Source organism: Rhinichthys klamathensis, unplaced genomic scaffold, assembly GCF_029890125.1.
Source record: "Rhinichthys klamathensis goyatoka isolate OS25496 unplaced genomic scaffold, OSU_Roscu_1.1 h1tg000332l_1, whole genome shotgun sequence".
Classification (NCBI taxonomy): Eukaryota; Metazoa; Chordata; class Actinopteri; order Cypriniformes; family Leuciscidae; genus Rhinichthys; species Rhinichthys klamathensis.
Window position 1 is genome coordinate 244,337 of NW_026606847.1, and position 22,001 is coordinate 266,337.

The following is a 22,001-nucleotide window of genomic DNA, read 5'->3' on the forward strand; positions in this document are numbered from 1 at the left end:
CGCTGCACTTTATAAAAGCGTCGCTCGAGACTCTGTTCAGTCATTTTTTATCAACGTCACAAATCATTCACACGATCTCAGTGCCTCATTTAGTCTTGTATTTTTATTACAAAATATTGTGACACAAAGACACACAAGGAAATACTTCTCCAGTTCTTACCAATTAAAAACCAATGCTTCAAATGGACGTTGATTGTCTCGTGGCAATCTGATATCCATGTAAAACCCCTTTATTGTAAACCATGTGACAAACCTCAGAACAGGCCAATCACTCAAGAAGACATTACTGGACTATTAACAGAAACAGACGATTAAATAGAGTTTTTCTTTTCAATTATGCTTTCAGATAATGCTAATGCCAAACAAATGCCACTTTAGCTGTCGAAACCGGGCAACTTCTGCAACACATGATGCACATTAATAAAGGTTTTAGAAATTCATCGACCAAATCCATCAACTGTTTGAAAAACAACAACAACATTTATACACACACACACACACTCTCTCTCTCTCTCTCTCTCTCTCACATACACACACACACACACACTCCTCATCTCTACTTGCTCTGGAAGTTGCTGAGCTCCTCAGACTCACACACACACACGCTCCTCATCTCTACTTGCTCTGGAAGTTGCTGAGCTCCTCAGACTCACACACACACACACACACACACGCTCCTCATCTCTACTTGCTCTGGAAGTTGCTGAGCTCCATCTCCTCCCTGCGCCGCTTCTGCTGTGTGAAGAGCGAGCTGAAGGGGTAGAGCTTGGCTTTAGCCGGGAACTTCTGGCCTGCGATGTCCACCTCGTAGTCTCCGCGGTTGATGAAGTCGGGGGTGACGGGGGCCGGGGAGCCGTCGGGGCTCCTGGCGCTCAGGAACCCCAGACACACGTGCCGCTCCAGGCTGTAGCTGTAGGCGCTGCTGGTGGTGCCGCCCACGAGCTCCCCGCTCCGGTACACCGGCTCGCCCCACCAGGGCCACACGTCCAGATCCCGGTCGTGCTCCTCCAGAACCAGCATCACCAGCCGCCGCCTCACGCCCTCCACCCGCTGCTGGAGCAGAGCGTCCCGGCCCAGGAACCCGGTGTCCTACAGGAGAGAGAGATCAGTGTGTGAGGAACCCTGTGTCCTGAGAGAGATCAGTGTGTGAGGAACCCTGTGTCCTACAGGAGAGAGATCAGTGTGTGAGGAACCCTGTGTCCTACAGGAGAGAGATCAGTGTGTGAGGAACCCTGTGTCCTGAGAGAGATCAGTGTGTGAGGAACCCTGTGTCCTACAGGAGAGAGATCAGTGTGTGAGGAACCCTGTGTCCTGAGAGAGATCAGTGTGTGAGGAACCCTGTGTCCTGCAGGAGAGAGATCAGTGTGTGAGGAACCCTGTGTCCTACAGGAGAGATCAGTGTGTGAGGAACCCTGTGTCCTACAGGAGAGATCAGTGTGTGAGGAACCCTGTGTCCTGCAGGAGAGAGATCAGTGTGTGAGGAACCCTGTGTCCTGAGAGAGATCAGTGTGTGAGGAACCCTGTGTCCTGCAGGAGAGAGATCAGTGTGTGAGGAACCCTGTGTCCTGAGAGAGATCAGTGTGTGAGGAACCCTGTGTCCTACAGGAGAGAGAGATCAGTGTGTGAGGAACCCTGTGTCCTGAGAGAGATCAGTGTGTGAGGAACCCTGTGTCCTACAGGAGAGAGATCAGTGTGTGAGGAACCCTGTGTCCTGAGAGAATCAGTGTGTGAGGAACCCTGTGTCCTGCAGGAGAGAGATCAGTGTGTGAGGAACCCTGTGTCCTGCAGGAGAGAGATCAGTGTGTGAGGAACCCTGTGTCCTGAGAGAGATCAGTGTGTGAGGAACCCTGTGTCCTACAAGAGAGAGAGATCAGTGTGTGAGGAACCCTGTGTCCTACAGGAGAGATATCAGTGTGTGAGGAACCTTATGTCCTACAGGAGAGAGATCAGTGTGTGAGGAACCCTGTGTCCTACAGGAGAGAGAGATCAGTGTGTGAGGAACCCTGTGTCCTGAGAGAGATCAGTGTGTGAGGAACCCTGTGTCCTACAGGAGAGAGATCAGTGTGTGAGGAACCCTGTGTCCTACAGGAGAGAGATCAGTGTGTGAGGAACCCTGTGTCCTGCAGGAGAGAGATCAGTGTGTGACAAACCCTGAGTCCTGAGAGAGATCCGTGTGTGAGGAACCCTGTGTCCTACAGGAGAGAGATCAGTGTGTGAGGAACCCTGTGTCCTGAGAAGGAGATCAGTGTGTGAGGAACCCTGTGTCCTACAGGAGAGATCAGTGTGTGAGGAACCCTGTATCCTGAGAGAGATCAGTGTGTGAGGAACCCTGTGTCCTGCAGGAGAGAGATCAGTGAGTGAGGAACCCTGTGTCCTGAGAGAGATCAGTGTGTGAGGAACCCTGTGTCCTGCAGGAGAGAGATCAGTGTGTGAGGAACCCTGTGTCCTGCAGGAGAGAGATCAGTGTGTGAGGAACCCTGTGTCCTACAGGAGAGAGAGATCAGTGTGTGAGGAACCCTGTGTCCTGAGAGAGATCAGTGTGCGAGGAACCCTGTGTCCTACAGGAGAGAGATCAGTGTGTGAGGAACCCTGTGTCCTGAGAGAATCAGTGTGTGAGGAACCCTGTGTCCTGCAGGAGAGAGATCAGTGTGTGAGGAACCCTGTGTCCTGCAGGAGAGAGATCAGTGTGTGAGGAACCCTGTGTCCTGAGAGAGATCAGTGTGTGAGGAACCCTGTGTCCTACAGGAGAGAGAGATCAGTGTGTGAGGAACCCTGTGTCCTACAGGAGAGAGAGATCAGTGTGTGAGGAACCCTGTGTCCTGAGAGAGATCAGTGTGTGAGGAACCCTGTGTCCTACAGGAGAGAGATCAGTGTGTGAGGAACCCTATGTCCTACAGGAGAGAGATCAGTGTGTGAGGAACCCTGTGTCCTACAGGAGAGAGAGATCAGTGTGTGAGGAACCCTGTGTCCTGAGAGAGATCAGTGTGTGAGGAACCCTGTGTCCTACAGGAGAGATCAGTGTGTGAGGAACCCTGTGTCCTGAGAGAGATCAGTGTGTGAGGAACCCTGTGTCCTGCAGGAGAGATCAGTGTGTGAGGAACCCTGTGTCCTGCAGGAGAGATCAGTGTGTGAGGAACCCTGTGTCCTGAGAGAGATCAGTGTGTGAGGAACCCTGTGTCCTGAGAAGGAGATCAGTGTGTGAGGAACCCTGTGTCCTGCAGGAGAGATCAGTGTGTGAGGAACCCTGTGTCCTGAGAGAGATCAGTGTGTGAGGAACCCTGTGTCCTCCAGGAGAGAGATCAGTGTGTGAGGAACCCTGTGTCCTGCAGGAGAGATCAGTGTGTGAGGAACCCTGTGTCCTGAGAAGGAGATCAGTGTGTGAGGAACCCTGTGTCATGAGAAGGAGATCAGTGTGTGAGGAACCCTGTGTCCTGAGAGAGATCAGTGTGTGAGGAACCCTGTGTCCTGAGAGAGATCAGTGTGTGAGGAACCCTGTGTCCTGAGAGAGATCAATGTGTGAGGAACCCTGTGTCCTGAGAGAGATCAGTGTGTGAGGAACCCTGTGTCCTACAGGAGAGAGATCAGTGTGTGAGGAACCCTGTGTCCTGAGAGAGATCAGTGTGTGAGGAACCCTGTGTCCTGAGAGAGATCAGTGTGTGAGGAACCCTGTGTCCTGCAGGAGAGAGATCAGTGTGTGAGGAACCCTGTGTCCTGAGAGACATCAGTGTGTGAGGAACCCTGTGTCCTGCAGGAGAGAGATCAGTGTGTGAGGAACCCTGTGTCCTGAGAGAGATCAGTGTGTGAGGAACCCTGTGTCCTGCAGGAGAGAGATCAGTGTGTGAGGAACCCTGTGTCCTGAGAGAGATCAGTGTGTGAGGAACCCTGTGTCCTGAGAGAGATCAGTGTGTGAGGAACCCTGTGTCCTGCAGGAGAGAGATCAGTGTGTGAGGAACCCTGTGTCCTGAGAAGGAGATCAGTGTGTGAGGAACCCTGTGTCCTGCAGGAGAGAGATCAGTGTGTGAGGAACCCTGTGTCCTGAGAAGGAGATCAGTGTGTGAGGAACCCTGTGTCCTGCAGCAGAGAGATCAGTGTGTGAGGAACCCTGTGTCCTGAGAGAGATCAGTGTGTGAGGAACCCTGTGTCCTGCAGGAGAGAGATCAGTGTGTGAGGAACCCTGTGTCCTGAGAGAGATCAGTGTGTGAGGAACCCTGTGTCCTGCAGGAGAGAGATCAGTGTGTGAGGAACCCTGTGTCCTGAGAGAGATCAGTGTGTGAGGAACCCTGTGTCCTGCAGGAGAGAGATCAGTGTGTGAGGAACCCTGTGTCCTGAGAGAGATCAGTGTGTGAGGAACCCTGTGTCCTGAGAGAGATCAGTGTGTGAGGAACCCTGTGTCCTGCAGGAGAGAGATCAGTGTGTGAGGAACCCTGTGTCCTGAGAAGGAGATCAGTGTGTGAGGAACCCTGTGTCCTGCAGGAGAGAGATCAGTGTGTGAGGAACCCTGTGTCCTGAGAAGGAGATCAGTGTGTGAGGAACCCTGTGTCCTGCAGGAGAGAGATCAGTGTGTGAGGAACCCTGTGTCCTGAGAGAGATCAGTGTGTGAGGAACCCTGTGTCCTGAGAGAGATCAGTGTGTGAGGAACCTGTATCCTGAGAGAGATTAGTGTGTGAGGAACCCTGTGTCCTGAGAGAGATCAGTGTGTGAGGAACCCTGTGTCCTACAGGAGAGAGATCAGTGTGTGAGGAACCCTGTGTCCTACAGGAGAGAGATCAGTGTGTGAGGAACCCTGTGTCCTACAGGAGAGAGATCAGTGTGTGAGGAACCCTGTGTCCTACAGGAGAGAGATCAGTGTGTGAGGAACCCTGTGTCCTACAGGAGAGAGATCAGTGTGTGAGGAACCCTGTGTCCTACAGGAGAGAGATCAGTGTGTGAGGAACCCTGTGTCCTGAGAGAGATCAGTGTGTGAGGAACCCTGTGTCCTGAGAGAGATCAGTGTGTGAGGAACCCTGTGTCCTGAGAGAGATCAGTGTGTGAGGAACCCTGTGTCCTGCAGGAGAGAGATCAGTGTGTGAGGAACCCTGTGTCCTACAGGAGAGAGATCAGTGTGTGAGGAACCCTGTGTCCTGAGAGAGAGATCAGTGTGTGAGGAACCCTGTGTCCTACAGGAGAGAGATCAGTGTGTGAGGAACCCTGTGTCCTGAGAGAGATCAATGTGTGAGGAACCCTGTGTCCTGAGAGAGATCAGTGTGTGAGGAACCCTGTGTCCTGCAGGAGAGAGATCAGTGTGTGAGGAACCCTGTGTCCTACAGGAGAGAGATCAGTGTGTGAGGAACCCTGTGTCCTGAGAGAGATCAGTGTGTGAGGAACCCTGTGTCCTGCAGGAGAGAGATCAGTGTGTGAGGAACCCTGTGTCCTGAGAGAGATCAGTGTGTGAGGAACCCTGTGTCCTGAGAGAGATCAGTGTGTGAGGAACCCTGTGTCCTGAGAGAGATCAGTGTGTGAGGAACCCTGTGTCCTACAGGAGAGAGATCAGTGTGTGAGGAACCCTTTGTCCTGAGAGAGATCAATGTGTGAGGAAGCCTGTGTCCTGAGAGAGATCAGTGTGTGAGGAACCCTGTGTCCTGAGAGAGATCAGTGTGTGAGGAACCCTGTTTCCTGAGAGAGATCAATGTGTGAGGAACCCTGTGTCCTACAGGAGAGAGATCAGTGTGTGAGGAACCCTGTGTCCTACAGGAGAGAGATCAGTGTGTGAGGAACCCCGTGTCCTGAGAGAGATCAGTGTGTGAGGAACCCTGTGTCCTACAGGAGAGAGATCAGTGTGTGAGGAACCCTGTGTCCTGAGAGAGATCAGTGTGTGAGGAACCCTGTGTCCGACAGAAGAGAGATCAGTGTGTGAGGAACCCTGTGTCCTACAGGAGAGAGATCAGTGTGTGAGGAACCCTGTGTCCTGAGAGAGATCAGTGTGTGAGGAACCCTGTGTCCTACAGGAGAGAGATCAGTGTGTGAGGAACCCTGTGTCCTGAGAGAGATCAGTGTGTGAGGAACCCTGTGTCCTGAGAGAGATCAGTGTGTGAGGAACCCTGTGTCCTACAGGAGAGAGATCAGTGTGTGAGGAACCCTGTGTCCTGAGAGAGGTCAGTGTGTGAGGAACCCTGTGTCCTGAGAGAGATCAGTGTGTGAGGAACCCTGTGTCCTGAGAGAGATCAATGTGTGAGGAACCCTGTGTCCTGAGAGAGATCAGTGTATGAGGAACCCTGTGTCCTGAGAGAGATCAATGTGTGAGGAACCCTGTGTCCTACAGAAGAGAGATCAGTGTGTGAGGAACCCTGTGTCCTACAGGAGAGAGATCAGTGTGTGAGGAACCCTGTGTCCTGAGAGAGATCAGTGTGTGAGGAACCCTGTGTCCTACAGGAGAGAGATCAGTGTGTGAGGAACCCTGTGTCCTGAGAGAGATCAGTGTGTGAGGAACCCTGTGTCCTGAGAGAGATCAGTGTGTGAGGAACCCTGTGTCCTACAGGAGAGAGATCAGTGTGTGAGGAACCCTGTGTCCTGAGAGAGGTCAGTGTGTGAGGAACCCTGTGTCCTGAGAGAGATCAGTGTGTGAGGAACCCTGTGTCCTGAGAGAGATCAATGTGTGAGGAACCCTGTGTCCTGAGAGAGATCAGTGTATGAGGAACCCTGTGTCCTGAGAGAGATCAGTGTGTGAGGAACCCTGTACCTGAGAGAGATCAGTGTGTGAGGAACCCTGTGTCCTGAGAGAGATCAGTGTGTGAGGAACCCTGTGTCCTACAGGAGAGATATCAGTGTGTGAGGAACCCTATGTCCTACAGGAGAGAGATCAGTGTGTGAGGAACCCTGTGTCCTGAGAGAGATCAATGTGTGAGGAACCCTGTGTCCTGAGAGAGATCAGTGTGTGAGGAACCCTGTGTCCTACAGGAGAGAGATCAGTGTGTGAGGAACCCTGTGTCCTACAGGAGAGATCAGTGTGTGAGGAACCCTGTGTCCTGAGAGAGATCAATGTGTGAGGAACCCTGTGTCCTGAGAGAGATCAGTGTGTGAGGAACCCTGTGTCCTGCAGGAGAGAGATCAGTGTGTGAGGAACCCTGTGTCCTGAGAGAGATCAGTGTGTGAGGAACCCTGTGTCCTGAGAGAGATCAGTGTGTGAGGAACCCTGTGTCCTGAGAGAGATCAATGTGTGAGGAACCCTGTGTCCTACAGGAGAGAGATCAGTGTGTGAGGAACCCTTTGTCCTGAGAGAGATCAGTGTGTGAGGAACCCTGTGTCCTGAGAGAGAGATCAGTGTGTGAGGAACCCTGTGTCCTGAGAGAGATCAATGTGTGAGGAACCCTGTGTCCTACAGGAGAGAGATCAGTGTGTGAGGAACCCTTTGTCCTGAGAGAGATCAGTGTGTGAGGAACCCTGTGTCCTGAGAGAGAGATCAGTGTGTGAGGAACCCTGTGTCCTGAGAGAGAGATCAGTGTGTGAGGAACCCTGTGTCCTGAGAGAGAGATCAGTGTGTGAGGAACCCTGTGTCCTGAGAGAGAGATCAGTGTGTGAGGAACCCTGTGTCCTGAGAGAGAGATCAGTGTGTGAGGAACCCTGTGTCCTGAGAGAGAGATCAGTGTGTGAGGAACCCTGTGTCCTGAGAGAGAGATCAGTGTGTGAGGAACCCTGTGTCCTGAGAGAGAGATCAGTGTGTGAGGAACCCTGTGTCCTACAGGAGAGAGATCAGTGTGTGAGGAACCCTGTGTCCTGAGAGAGATTAGTGTGTGAGGAACCCTGTGTCCTGCAGGAGAGAGATCAGTGTGTGAGGAACCCTGTGTCCTGAGAGAGATCAGTGTGTGAGGAACCCTGTGTCCTGAGAGAGATCAGTGTGTGAGGAACCCTGTGTCCTGAGAGAGATCAGTGTGTGAGGAACCCTGTGTCCTGAGAGAGATCAGTGTGTGAGGAACCCTGTGTCCTGAGAGAGATCAGTGTGTGAGGAACCCTGTGTCCTGAGAGAGATTAGTGTGTGAGGAACCCTGTGTCCTACAGGAGAGAGATCAGTGTGTGAGGAACCCTGTGTCCTGAGAGAGATCAGTGTGTGAGGAATCCTGTGTCCTGAGAGAGAGATCAGTGTGTGAGGAACCCTGTGTCCTACAGGAGAGAGATCAGTGTGTGAGAAACCCTGTGTCCTGAGAGAGAGATCAGTGTGTGAGGAACCCTGTGTCCTACAGGAGAGAGATCAGTGTGTGAGGAACCCTGTGTCCTGAGAGAGAGATCAGTGTGTGAGGAACCCTGTGTCCTACAGGAGAGAGATCAGTGTGTGAGGAACCCTGTGTCCTGAGAGAGAGATCAGTGTGTGAGGAACCCTGTGTCCTACAGGAGAGAGATCAGTGTGTGAGGAACCCTGTGTCCTGAGAGAGAGATCAGTGTGTGAGGAACCCTGTGTCCTACAGGAGAGAGATCAGTGTGTGAGGAACCCTGTGTCCTGAGAGAGATTAGTGTGTGAGGAACCCTGTGTCCTACAGGAGAGAGATCAGTGTGTGAGGAACCCTGTGTCCTGAGAGAGATCAGTGTGTGAGGAATCCTGTGTCCTGAGAGAGAGATCAGTGTGTGAGGAACCCTGTGTCCTACAGGAGAGAGATCAGTGTGTGAGGAACCCTGTGTCCTGAGAGAGAGATCAGTGTGTGAGGAACCCTGTGTCCTACAGGAGAGAGATCAGTGTGTGAGGAACCCTGTGTCCTGAGAGAGAGATCAGTGTGTGAGGAACCCTGTGTCCTACAGGAGAGAGATCAGTGTGTGAGGAACCCTGTGTCCTGAGAGAGAGATCAGTGTGTGAGGAACCCTGTGTCCTACAGGAGAGAGATCAGTGTGTGAGGAACCCTGTGTCCTGAGAGAGAGATCAGTGTGTGAGGAACCCTGTGTCCTACAGGAGAGAGATCAGTGTGTGAGGAACCCTGTGTCCTGAGAGAGATTAGTGTGTGAGGAACCCTGTGTCCTACAGGAGAGAGATCAGTGTGTGAGGAACCCTGTGTCCTGAGAGAGATCAGTGTGTGAGGAATCCTGTGTCCTGAGAGAGAGATCAGTGTGTGAGGAACCCTGTGTCCTACAGGAGAGAGATCAGTGTGTGAGAAACCCTGTGTCCTGAGAGAGATTAGTGTGTGAGGAACCCTGTGTCCTACAGGAGAGAGATCAGTGTGTGAGAAACCCTGTGTCCTGAGAGAGATTAGTGTGTGAGGAACCCTGTGTCCTGAGAGAGAGATCAGTGTGTGAGAAACCCTGTGTCCTGAGAGAGATTAGTGTGTGAGGAACCCTGTGTCCTACAGGAGAGAGAGATCAGTGTGTGAGGAACCCTGTGTCCTACAGGAGAGAGATCAGTGTGTGAGGAACCCTGTGTACTGAGAGAGATTAGTGTGTGAGGAACCCTGTGTCCTACAGGAGAGAGATCAGTGTGTGAGGAACCCTGTGTCCTGAGAGAGATCAGTGTGTGAGGAACCCTGTGTCCTGAGAGAGATCAGTGTGTGAGGAACCCTGTGTCCTGCAGGAGAGAGATCAGTGTGTGAGGAACCCTGTGTCCTGAGAGAGATCAGTGTGTGAGGAACCCTGTGTCCTACAGGAGAGAGATCAGTGTGTGAGGAACCCTGTGTCCTGAGAGAGATTAGTGTGTGAGGAACCCTGTGTCCTACAGGAGAGAGAGATCAGTGTGTGAGGAACCCTGTGTCCTACAGGAGAGAGATCAGTGTGTGAGGAACCCTGTGTACTGAGAGAGATTAGTGTGTGAGGAACCCTGTGTCCTACAGGAGAGAGATCAGTGTGTGAGGAACCCTGTGTCCTGAGAGAGATCAGTGTGTGAGGAACCCTGTGTCCTGAGAGAGATCAGTGTGTGAGGAACCCTGTGTCCTGAGAGAGAGATCAGTGTGTGAGGAACCCTGTGTCCTGCAGGAGAGAGATCAGTGTGTGAGGAAGAGTTAAGATATGAGAACACACACATTATGAGGGTCGTTTCAGAGGTCAGTGCCCAGTTGCATAAAGCCCCTTAACTGACATTGTTCTAAGTATAACACAAGGTTTGCTAACCGTCACCTTAAGCGTTGCACGGAGCGAGCAGGGTCAGTCCACGTCTTCTAACGCGATCGGCCGCTTTATATGATAAACACATTCAAATTTAGCAGTTTTTCCACATATAAACACAATCGACATCTTTTGGTTAACGGAAGCAAACGACTCAAGAACACACTGGTGTTCACGCTTGCGCGCACGTTTGAGCTTTCGAAACAGCCTGAATCATGCGGATTACTTTTATGTCTTTCAATAAATGGACAGAAATGATGAGCGAATATTAAAAATGTCTTTGTTTGTGTCTAAAGATGAATAAAAGACTCATGGGTTTAAACTGACACGATTGTGAGTATGATGACAGGATTTTCAATATTTGAGTAAAATATCAATTTGAGTTTCGTCTCGTCTGGTCCTTCTCTTTCATATTTTATTTCCTTTTTTGTTTTCCTTATCCATGTTATGCTGTTTTCTGTGAAACGTACCGCAAATTGTGTAGTGTAAATCTGATATTTAATGTTAAAAAATGAGATTGTTATGTATAAAAATACAGTCCAAAAGCATTATTCACAGAATTAAGGTGAGGAGCATCAGATCCAATCAGATCCAGAAAGAAATACAACACCTGTGCTAACTGAAAGAAAACGAGTAGAATACAATAATATAATAATATGGCATAATGATGATAATAGGAGATTTACCAGCCATTTTTTACCTGAAACAGCAAATTAGGTAAATGATATTCAGCTCGACACAGGGTTAATCAGCGTTGTCCAGCAGACACGATTACACGATCGAGCTCTGGATTACACGATCGAGCTCTAAAGCTCTGGATTACATTTTACATTTTACATTTACATTTATTCATTTAGCTGACGCTTTTATCCAAAGCGACTTACAATTGCTATATATGTCAGAGGTCGCACGCCTCTGGAGCAACTAGGGGTTAAGTGTCTTGCTCAGGGACACATTGGTGTCTCACAGTGGATTCGAACCCGGGTCTCTCACACCAAAGGCATGTGTCTTATCCACTGCGCCATCACCACCTTCATGTGTAAACAGGTGTAAAATATTAATATCTCTTGCTTGCTTGCTCCTTGCTAAACGTCCTGACCTGTGGCAACTATTTACCAGAAAGAGCAGTAACCATAAACTAGACGTGTGGTTTAAGAACAGCATGCTGGGATGTTGTAGCTGTTGCTCAGGAGCTGTCAGGGCATTCTGGGTATCTGTGAGTAGTTGCGTACAGGTCTAATGTGAAAGAGCTGAACTCAAGAGAGCCAGAAACTCACCTTGTCAAACTTGACCCTGAACTCGCGGCCGCACTCGAGCGGCGTGGTGAAGGAGTCCAGGTCCTGCCCCCAGAAGGCGAAGAACTTCTCGATGCGCAGACTGCGTAGAGCGTAGTAGCCCGCGTTACGGATCCCGTACTTCTGCCCCACTGACATCACCTCGTTATACACATGCAGTGCATACTGGGAACAGGAGAGCAAGATCTCAAGGCTTTGGACAGGACGTTGGGTCACAGAGATTCGTGCCCTTCACACAGATGTGGGCCACGTTTAAAAGAAGCTGAATGTTTAGAAACTCGTCTCGATACCCATGTGTGAACATCCCATGTGAACGGCTCCTTATAATACAGTCAGTTGCTGCGTTTACATGGACACCTTTTGCTTCAATCTGAATTAATTCATTCCGACTGATGAACCGAACGCAGTGTTTACAGAACGCTAAAAAAGGGATCGGGTTGATGAGCGTGTTTATGTCAAGCTTCTGATCGGGTTTAATCTTTTGACATGCGCACACTGCACGAATACAGAGTTTCCCGCTGTAGTTGCACACTAACCATCCTCCTTTTCTTTGTTTTAAAAAGCAGACTTAATATTTCTCTATTCCGGGTCCTAACGAGCACGGAACCGTTGAGCCGTGCGGCTGTATTCATCATCAGTGCCCAAACCTGTGTGTTCTGTGGACGAGAGTCTGAGGCGAGGGCCGTCCTCTCCACTGCACACACGAGGAGCGCTAAGAGAACCTCAGAATGACGGACACTCATTTATGACACTTTATCCAACAGGAAAAACAGCTCGTTCCCCGCGTCATTACGCTATTTCTACGGCATCGCACATGCGCAGTCCTTTCAGTCTCGGTTCTCAATCCGATCGAGTGTTTCCATGTCCTCTCGATCGGATTACAAAAGGAATAAACCCCCGCTTAAAGGAGTAGTTCACTTTAAAAAAAAACGTTTGCTGATAATTTACTCACCCCCATGTCATCCAAGATGTTTATAGGCACAAATGCGCGCCTTGCGAACTCTGCTGTTCGAACACGTTCATCAAAATGAACGAATCTTTTTTCGAGTCATTGACTCGTTCATCTTTTTTCGAGTCATTGACTCGTTCATCTTTTTTCGAGTCATTGACTCGAAAAAAGATTTGTTCATTTTGATGAACGAGTTCGAACAGGAGAGTTCGCAAGGCGAGCATTTGTGCCTATAAAACTTTAACTTTTTTTTTTATTTTTGAAATGACCGATCGTTTCTCTAGATAAGACTCTTATTCATCGTCTGGTATCGTTTAAAGCCCTTTGAAGCTGCACTGAAACGGTCATTTAGACCTTGAACCGTTTGGTGCCCAGCAAAGTGCATTATTTGGAGAAAAATCCTGGAATGTTTTCATCAAAAACATTAATTTCTTTTCGACTGAAGAAAGAAAGACATCTTGGATGACATGGGGGTGAGTAAATTATCAGCAACAGTTTTTTTAAAAGTGAACTAATCCTTTAATATCCGAATGAAATTTGAATCAGATCTGGCCGATTCATTCCGATGTTACTTTTTTATCCCGATTGTGCTGCTGGTCCGACTACAGTGGGATTATTAGGGTCCATGAAAACACAGCTAATGTTTGTACCATGAATACGGTTTTAATGATCAGCAGTTTATCAGTAATGTTGATTTCAGTGGGGTCTGCAGGGTCCGTGTGTTTACCTCTATGGGAATGTACAGCATGAAGCCGGGCTCTCCGGTGTGTGTCATGCTCATGACCCTGATGCCGTTGGCGTATCCCACACTCATCTCCTGCAAGACACAGTCAGGTGTGAGGAAACTGAGTCTGCCTTCAGAGACGCATCAAACACTCGCATTTCCAGAACTCCTACAAACGCTTCAGGATAGAGCGGGAGGATCCCAGGATGCACTGCGCTCCGGTCACGCCGTAACACTTGACTTTACAGTGTCCTTGTTACACGTTACCTGTCCTGTACTTGCTTCAGTAAATTATGCATAATTGTATGCAACTAACCCTAAAGTAAGTGCATTAATATTAATATTACTGTTATTGTTCATAATAATATTAATATTATTGTTCATTAATATTACTCAGTACTTCAGTGTTTTTTAATTACACTGTAACAAGGACACATTCAAATAAAGCGTAACCAATTTTTTTGCTGGATAAAATAAGTATTGGGGTTAAACTTACTCGTATATCTAACGATACAAATATAAAAAAATGTGAATGAAAGAGGTTCAAATGTTGACATATCTTACTAAGGTGTGATTTATAGACCAATGTGATCATATTTAGAAAGGCTGTGAACCCGGTTTTGTTTTCAGACAGATAAAAAAAAGTACAAGCGTTACTGCGCTCGTCAACGGCAGCTGTTGCTAGGCAACAAGAACAGTTCTCGTAGGCAGGACCGTCCCATTTAACATCGCCCCCCCCGTCCTCGAAGGATCTGATCTGGGACCAGTGTTCGTGATCATCAGCCCATTACAGCTGTGAGGAGTACGACCGTCTGAGGGATTAATGATTAACGGCGGCTCCGCTCTCCAGCGCTAGAGTTCGGCCGGCGACTACAGGCCGCGCGTCACTGACAGAAAACACATCGTCTGAAACACAGTTGCATTGAATCAATGAAACCATTTGTTTTAAAATAAATACCGTTGCAATAGTTAGGCATGCCGATCGCTAGACATCTCTGAAGAGTCCGATGTGTTCGGCCTCTCTGAGCATAAGCTCTTCTCCGAACGAGATTTATTTGTTTTAACAACGCATTCATCCTCAGACAGTTTTTTTGTTTTGTTTTACAATATATTGAGTTGGAAATTGCTCATTAGTTATGACTGCTATTAGGCATGACTGTCAGAGGGATCTGTAAGCAGAAGGGCTTGACTCACCTTACAGAAGAGCGAGGGGAAGTGCTCCGGGGTCATGGACACGTACGACAGCTCCGACAACACGTCCATGGCTCGCGGGCCAATCAGATTCAGAGCTACAGGTCACATGACACCGATTACTGCATCACACACACAAGCCCAGGCCATAAAGGCTCATTTCTTCACTTATAAGGCTAGTCTATTGAAATGAGTGACTTAGTCACATCACAACAGACTCAGATTTTCAACACTGTGCTGAGAAATCACTTCTACTGAAATGGCTTTCATGATTCTTTAAAATAATAAAAAGGAAAACTAGCTTAGCTTTGATGGAAGGTTTTCCTGATTTAAAACACACTGTAAGTTGAGTTGGTAAAGATGTATTGATTCTCACCGGTGTACTTCCAGCTGACGTCCTCCAGGTGGAGCTGCGGGTCGTTGGGCATGTGCTTCTTAATCCAAGACCAGCAGTGAACTTGCTGATCCGTGGGCGAAATGATGAAGAAACTAGAGGCAGAACCGGATGATGTCAATAATTAAGTGCTTTGAGTACCCAGAAAAGCGCTATATAAATGTAACGAATTATTATTATTATTACGAATTAATAATAATGAACCGATCTGGATCTAACTGAGCATTAGTCGAGTCTGCTCTGGTGACCTTCGCATACGCAGCTGGATCTGCTGTCCTGGTTACTGGTTAATGCTTTAATACATGAACCTGCATTTCAAAAGCCCTGCTTTAAGGAAGTGTCCGTTTGCGAACCTGTTTTTGCTGAGGCGCACCACGCTGCAGTCGTTCTCGTAGCCGCCTCTCTCGTTCAGCATCCCCGTGTGCACGATGTGTCCGACCGGCACGTCCAGGTCATTCGCACACAGGCGCTGGAGCAGAACTAGGGCCTGGTCGCCCGCAGACTGAAACACACACACACACACACACACACAGGACATCTGAAGACTGACGAAGGTGGTATATGGAAGCCACCCAATAAGAAAATAAAAAAGGTCATTGCAACTTTTTAACTCACAATTCAGATTTTTTCCTCTCAGAATTGTGAGATAAAAAGTCTAACTTTTACCTTGCTTATTTTTACTTTTTTCTTCCATACTGAAACGACGGTGAAGGGATGAACGGACTCACCGTGAGCTCAAACTTGGTGAAGGAGGACATGTCGATGACACACACCGCCTCCTTGCAGCACTTCACCTCCGCTCCCACGATATCAAACCAGTCGGGCTTGTAGAAGGTCTTACTCTGATCCAGCGCCAGTAAATCTGTGAGGATTCGAGACCAACAGCTCTGAGACAGGGACTAGAGACACTGAGCTATCACAGCTGGACATGTGCTCTCATATCTCATCGCTAAGCTGCATCCATGCTAATCTGTTCAAAATTGATAAAGTACACAGCTGGTTAAAAGTTTGGACAATAAGTAAAACACTGTCACATTGAAGAGGCTCAAATGTAGTGAGTAGTAAACATTTTTCTGGTCAATCCATAACACCCATTTTCCATCTAAAACGCGCAAAATAGTAATCTTAAAGGGATAGTTCACCCAAAAATGAAAATTAGCCCATGATTTACTCACCCTAAGCCATCCTAGGTGTATATGACACTCTTCTGTCAGACGAATACAATCAGAGTTATATTAAAAAATGTCCTGGCTCTTCCCAGCTTTATAATGGCAGTGAACGGCTGTTTCTGTCCATAAAAGTGCATCTATCCATCATAAAAGTGCATCTTTAAGTATGTGTGTCCAAATATTTGACTGGGTTTGTAGAATCAAACCCATCATTCTGAACCGATAATGACAGAAAATAAGCTAAACTGGGAGCACGTCGTGATCATCGCCGGTTCTCACCCTTCCCGGCGGGAACGAAGTACTTGGCTCTCTCGAAGCCGTGCTTCTCCATCCAGCGCGCGCCCTGTGTGTCGAGCCGGTCGTACAGCGGACTCGTGCGCAGCTGCCGGCCCGTCTGGAAGTCCCAGCGGGGAACCTTCAGTCCGTAGAGGAGCGCTGGTGGACACACACACACACACCAGGAATAAACACACAACTAAATCTGTCAGTAAGAGCGGCTGACGCTCATGTCAGTAAGAGCGGCTGAAGCTCATGTCAGTAAGAGCGGCTGACCCTCATGTCAGTAAGAGCGGCTGACCCTCATGTCAGTAAGAGCGGCTGAAGCTCATGTCAGTAAGAGCGGCTGATCCTCATGTCAGTAAGAGCGGCTGACGCTCATGTCAGTAAGAGCGGCTGACGCTCATGTCAGTAAGAGCGGCTGAAGCTCATGTCAGTAAGAGCGGCTGACCCTCATGTCAGTAAGAGCGGCTGATCCTCATGTCAGTAAGAGCGGCTGACCCTCATGTCAGTAAGAGCGGCTGACGCTCATGTCAGTAAGAGCGGCTGACGCTCATGTCAGTAAGAGCGGCTGAAGCTCATGTCAGTAAGAGCGGCTGACGCTCATGTCAGTAAGAGCGGCTGAAGCTCATGTCAGTAAGAGCGGCTGACGCTCATGTCAGTAAGAGCGGCTGACCCTCATGTCAGTAAGAGCGGCTGACCCTCATGTCAGTAAGAGCGGCTGACGCTCATGTCAGTAAGAGCGGCTGACCCTCATGTCAGTAAGAGCGGCTGACCCTCATGTCAGTAAGAGCGGCTGACCCTCATGTCAGTAAGAGCGGCTGACCCTCATGTCAGTAAGAGCGGCTGATCCTCATGTCAGTAAGAGCGGCTGACCCTCATGTCAGTAAGAGCGGCTGACGCTCATGTCAGTAAGAGCGGCTGACCCTCATGTCAGTAAGAGCGGCTGACGCTCATGTCAGTAAGAGCGGCTGATGCTCATGTCAGTAAGAGCGGCTGATGCTCATGTCAGTAAGAGCGGCTGAAGCTCATAAGAGCGGCTGACGCTCATGTCAGTAAGAGCGGCTGACGCTCATGTCAGTAAGAGCGGCTGACCCTCATGTCAGTAAGAGCGGCTGACGCTCATGTCAGTAAGAGCGGCTGACCCTCATGTCAGTAAGAGCGGCTGACGCTCATGTCAGTAAGAGCGGCTGATGCTCATGTCAGTAAGAGCGGCTGACGCTCATGTCAGTAAGAGCGGCTGAAGCTCATAAGAGCGGCTGACGCTCATGTCAGTAAGAGCGGATGAACCTCATGTCAGTAAGACCGGCTGACGCTCATGTCAGTAAGAGCGGATGAAGCTCATGTCAGTAAGACCGGCTGACGCTCATGTCAGTAAGAGCGGCTGATGCTCATGTCAGTAAGAGCGGCTGATACTCATGTCAGTAAGAGCGGCTGATGCTCATGTCAGTAAGAGCGGCTGACGCTCATGTCAGTAAGAGCGGCTGATGCTCATGTCAGTAAGAGCGGCTGATACTCATGTCAGTAAGAGCGGCTGATGCTCATGTCAGTAAGACCGGCTGACGCTCATGTCAGTAAGAGCGGCTGATGCTCATGTCAGTAAGAGCGGCTGATACTCATGTTAGTAAGAGCGGCTGATGCTCATGTCAGTAAGAGCGGCTGAAGCTCATGTCAGTAAGAGCGGCTGATGCTCATGTCAGTAAGAGCGGCTGACGCTCATGTTAGTAAGAGCGGCTGATGCTCATGTCAGTAAGAGCGGCTGACGCTCATGTCAGTAAGAGCGGCTGACGCTCATGTCAGTAAGAGCGGCTGAAGCTCATGTCAGTAAGAGCGGCTGACGCTCATGTCAGTAAGAGCGGCTGATGCTCATGTCAGTAAGAGCGGCTGACGCTCATGTCAGTAAGAGCGGCTGAAGCTCATGTCAGTAAGAGCGGCTGACGCTCATGTCAGTAAGAGCGGCTGATGCTCATGTCAGTAAGAGCGGCTGACGCTCATGTTAGTAAGAGCGGCTGATGCTCATGTCAGTAAGAGCGGCTGAAGCTCATAAGAGCGGCTGACGCTCATGTCAGTAAGAGCGGCTGATGCTCATGTCAGTAAGAGCGGCTGACGCTCATGTCAGTAAGAGCGGCTGATGCTCATGTCAGTAAGAGCGGCTGATGCTCATGTCAGTAAGAGCGGCTGACGCTCATGTTAGTAAGAGCGGCTGATGCTCATGTCAGTAAGAGCGGCTGAAGCTCATAAGAGCGGCTGACGCTCATGTCAGTAAGAGCGGCTGATGCTCATGTCAGTAAGAGCGGCTGACGCTCATGTCAGTAAGAGCGGCTGATGCTCATGTCAGTAAGAGCGGCTGAAGCTCATAAGAGCGGATGAAGCTCATGTCAGTAAGAGCGGCTGACGCTCATGTCAGTAAGAGCGGCTGACGCTCATGTCAGTAAGAGCGGCTGACGCTCATGTCAGTAAGAGCGGCTGATGCTCATGTCAGTAAGAGCGGCTGATGCTCATGTCAGTAAGAGCGGCTGAAGCTCATAAGAGCGGCTGACGCTCATGTCAGTAAGAGCGGATGAAGCTCATGTCAGTAAGACCGGCTGACGCTCATGTCAGTAAGAGCGGCTGATGCTCATGTCAGTAAGAGCGGCTGATACTCATGTCAGTAAGAGCGGCTGACGCTCATGTCAGTAAGAGCGGCTGAAGCTCATGTCAGTAAGAGCGGCTGACGCTCATGTCAGTAAGAGCGGCTGATGCTCATGTCAGTAAGAGCGGCTGACGCTCATGTCAGTAAGAGCGGCTGATGCTCATGTCAGTAAGAGCGGCTGAAGCTCATAAGAGCGGCTGACGCTCATGTCAGTAAGAGCGGCTGAAGCTCATGTCAGTAAGAGCGGCTGACGCTCATGTCAGTAAGAGCGGCTGACGCTCATGTCAGTAAGAGCGGCTGACGCTCATGTCAGTAAGAGCGGCTGACGCTCATGTCAGTAAGAGCGGCTGACGCTCATGTCAGTAAGGGCGGCTAATGGTCATATCAGTAAGAGCGGCTGATCCTCATGTCAGTAAGAGCGGCTGACGCTCATGTCAGTAAGAGCGGCTGACGCTCATGTCAGTAAGAGCGGCTGACGCTCATGTCAGTAAGAGCGGCTGATCCTCATGTCAGTAAGAGCGGCTGACGCTAATGTCAGTAAGAGCGGCTGACCCTCATGTCAGTAAAAGCGGCTGAAGCTCATGTCAGTAAGAGCGGCTGATGCTCATGTCAGTAAGAGCGGCTGATGCTCATGTCAGTAAGAGCGGCTGATGCTCATGTCAGTAAGAGCGGCTGAAGCTCATGTCAGTAAGAGCGGCTGACGGTCATGTCAGTAAGAGCGGCTGATGCTCATGTCAGTAAGAGCGGCTGATGCTCATGTCAGTAAGAGCGGCTGATGCTCATGTCAGTAAGAGCGGCTGATGCTCATGTCAGTAAGAGCGGCTGATGCTCATGTCAGTAAGAGCGGCTGATGCTCATGTCAGTAAGAGCGGCTGATGCTCATGTCAGTAAGAGCGGCTGATGCTCATGTCAGTAAGAGCGGCTGAAGCTCATAAGAGCGGCTGACGCTCATGTCAGTAAGAGCGGCTGACGCTCATGTCAGTAAGAGCGGCTGACGCTCATGTCAGCAAGAGCGGCTGACGCTCATGTCAGTAAGAGCGGCTGATCCTCATGTCAGTAAGAGCGGCTGACGCTCATGTCAGTAAGAGCGGCTGAAGCTCATGTCAGTAAGAGCGGCTGACGCTCATGTCAGTAAGAGCGGATGAAGCTCATGTCAGTAAGAGCGGCTGACGCTCGTGTCAGTAAGAGCGGCTGAAGCTCTTGTCAGTAAGAGCGGCTGACGCTCATGTCAGTAAGAGCGGATGAAGCTCATGTCAGTAAGAGCGGCTGACGCTCGTGTCAGTAAGAGCGGCTGAAGCTCATGTCAGTAAGAGCGGCTGACGCTCATGTCAGTAAGAGCGGCTGAAGCTCATGTCAGTAAGAGCGGCTGAAGCTCATGTCAGTAAGAGCGGCGGACGCTCATGTCAGTAAGAGCGGCTGACGCTCATGTCAGTAAGAGCGGCTGACGCTCATGTCAGTAAGAGCGGCTGACGCTCATGTCAGTAAGAGCGGCTGAAGCTCATGTCAGTAAGAGCGGCTGACGCTCATGTCAGTAAGAGCGGCTGATGCTCATGTCAGTAAGAGCGGCTGAAGCTCATGTCAGTAAGAGCGGCTGACGCTCATGTCAGTAAGAGCGGCTGACGCTCATGTCAGTAAGAGCGGCTGACGCTTATGTCAGTAAGAGCGGCTGACGCTCATGTCAGTAAGAGCGGCTGACGCTCATGTCAGTAAGAGCGGCTGACGCTCATGTCAGTAAGAGCGGCTGACCCTCATGTCAGTAAGAGCGGCTGACGCTCATGTCAGTAAGAGCGGCTGACGCTTATGTCAGTAAGAGCGGCTGACCCTCATGTCAGTAAGAGCGGCTGAAGCTCATGTCAGTTAGAGCGGCTGACGCTCATGTCAGTAAGAGCGGCTGACCCTCATGTCAGTAAGAGCGGCTGAAGCTCATGTCAGTAAGAGCGGCTGACGCTCATGTCAGTAAGAGCGGCTGACGCTCATGTCAGTAAGAGCGGCTGACGCTTATGTCAGTAAGAGCGGCTGACCCTCATGTCAGTAAGAGCGGCTGAAGCTCATGTCAGTTAGAGCGGCTGACGCTCATGTCAGTAAGAGCGGCTGACGGTCATGTCAGTAAGAGCGGCTGAAGCTCATGTCAGTTAGAGCGGCTGACGCTCATGTCAGTAAGAGCGGCTGACGGTCATGTCAGTAAGAGCGGCTGAAGCTCATGTCAGTTAGAGCGGCTGACGCTCATGTCAGTAAGAGCGGCTGACGGTCATGTCAGTAAGAGCGGCTGAAGCTCATGTCAGTAAGAGCGGCTGACGCTCATGTCAGTAAGAGCGGCTGACGCTCATGTCAGTAAGAGCGGCTGATGCTCATGTCAGTAAGAGCGGCTGACGGTCATGTCAGTAAGAGCGGCTGACACTCACGCATGACCTCCATCACTCGATGGCGCAGGAACGTGCGGCTGCTCTGCAGGTTCCCGAAGCGCTTGATGTCCAGCGGCCACACGTTAGCACTGGGGTATCCGTACGTCATCCACTCCGCCAGATATCTGCGGGAAGAAGAAGCTGTTGTGAACTGATCAAACCCAAAGCTGAAGAAACGTCACGCAGAGCTGTTGACTTACTTCCCCGCGCCGCCAGCGAACGAGAGCCCGGACGAGTTCATGCCCGCCAACACGAAGTATCCATAGATCCCCGGCGTCTCTCCCATCAGGCAGCGCATGTCCGGAGTGAAGGATTCTGGGCAGTTGACCAGCTGTTGGATCTCACAGGCCTCGAGCCCAGGCATCCGGCGCAGCAGAGCGCTCAACATGGGCTCTACGGGGAACCACACCACAACACTCACAACTCACATATGACCATACACACGTGTGTTTCTGTGGGCTCTACGGGGAACCACACCACACACATATGACCATATACACACGTGTGTTTCTGTGAGCTCTACGGGGAACCACACCACAACACTCACAACTCACATATGACCATACACACACGTGTGTTTCTGTGGGCTCTACGGGGAACCACACCACAACACTCAACTCACATATGACCATACGTGTGTTTGTGTGCTGATGTTAATTAGCGATTCAGAGAAGTATCTGCACGAAAACAAACTCATTCAAATTTCGAATAACTTAAGCACATCATAATCAGTGAAGCTGAAACTGGTGATGATAGCAGAAGCGGATGTAAGTCCTGTAGAGGGCAGGATTATACCAACTGTGAATGCATGCATGCCATATACGAATGATTGAAACCATTAACATACACACGTTTAACTATCCAATCTGAAGTAACAAAGCCTTTATAAATCCAGGGTAGAGTTTCGGAAAGGTCCATT

The 22,001-nt window shown here is 50.0% G+C and overlaps 1 protein-coding gene across 4 annotated transcripts in view; it reads right to left on the reverse strand.

Moving 5' to 3' along the window:
- Nucleotides 1-608: 608 nt before the first annotated feature.
- pdpr (pyruvate dehydrogenase phosphatase regulatory subunit) overlaps nt 609-22,001 on the reverse strand; it is a 54,766-nt gene continuing 33,373 nt past the window's right edge. For 3 of the 4 annotated variants that reach the window (XM_056272219.1, XM_056272220.1, XM_056272218.1), the window contains 10 exons: nt 21,283-21,475; nt 21,083-21,207; nt 16,052-16,207; nt 15,332-15,465; nt 14,957-15,105; nt 14,586-14,698; nt 14,213-14,307; nt 13,022-13,111; nt 11,328-11,510; nt 610-1,089 (listed from right to left, as the gene is read on the reverse strand). In XM_056272219.1, coding sequence (XP_056128194.1) covers nt 685-1,089; nt 11,328-11,510; nt 13,022-13,111; nt 14,213-14,307; nt 14,586-14,698; nt 14,957-15,105; nt 15,332-15,465; nt 16,052-16,207; nt 21,083-21,207; nt 21,283-21,475 — 1,643 coding nt within the window. In that variant the 3' untranslated portion in view covers nt 610-684. Of the gene's footprint in view, nt 1,090-11,327; nt 11,511-13,021; nt 13,112-14,212; nt 14,308-14,585; nt 14,699-14,956; nt 15,106-15,331; nt 15,466-16,051; nt 16,208-21,082; nt 21,208-21,282; nt 21,476-22,001 lie in introns of all 4 variants that reach the window. The other variant, XM_056272217.1, reaches the window with a different exon arrangement.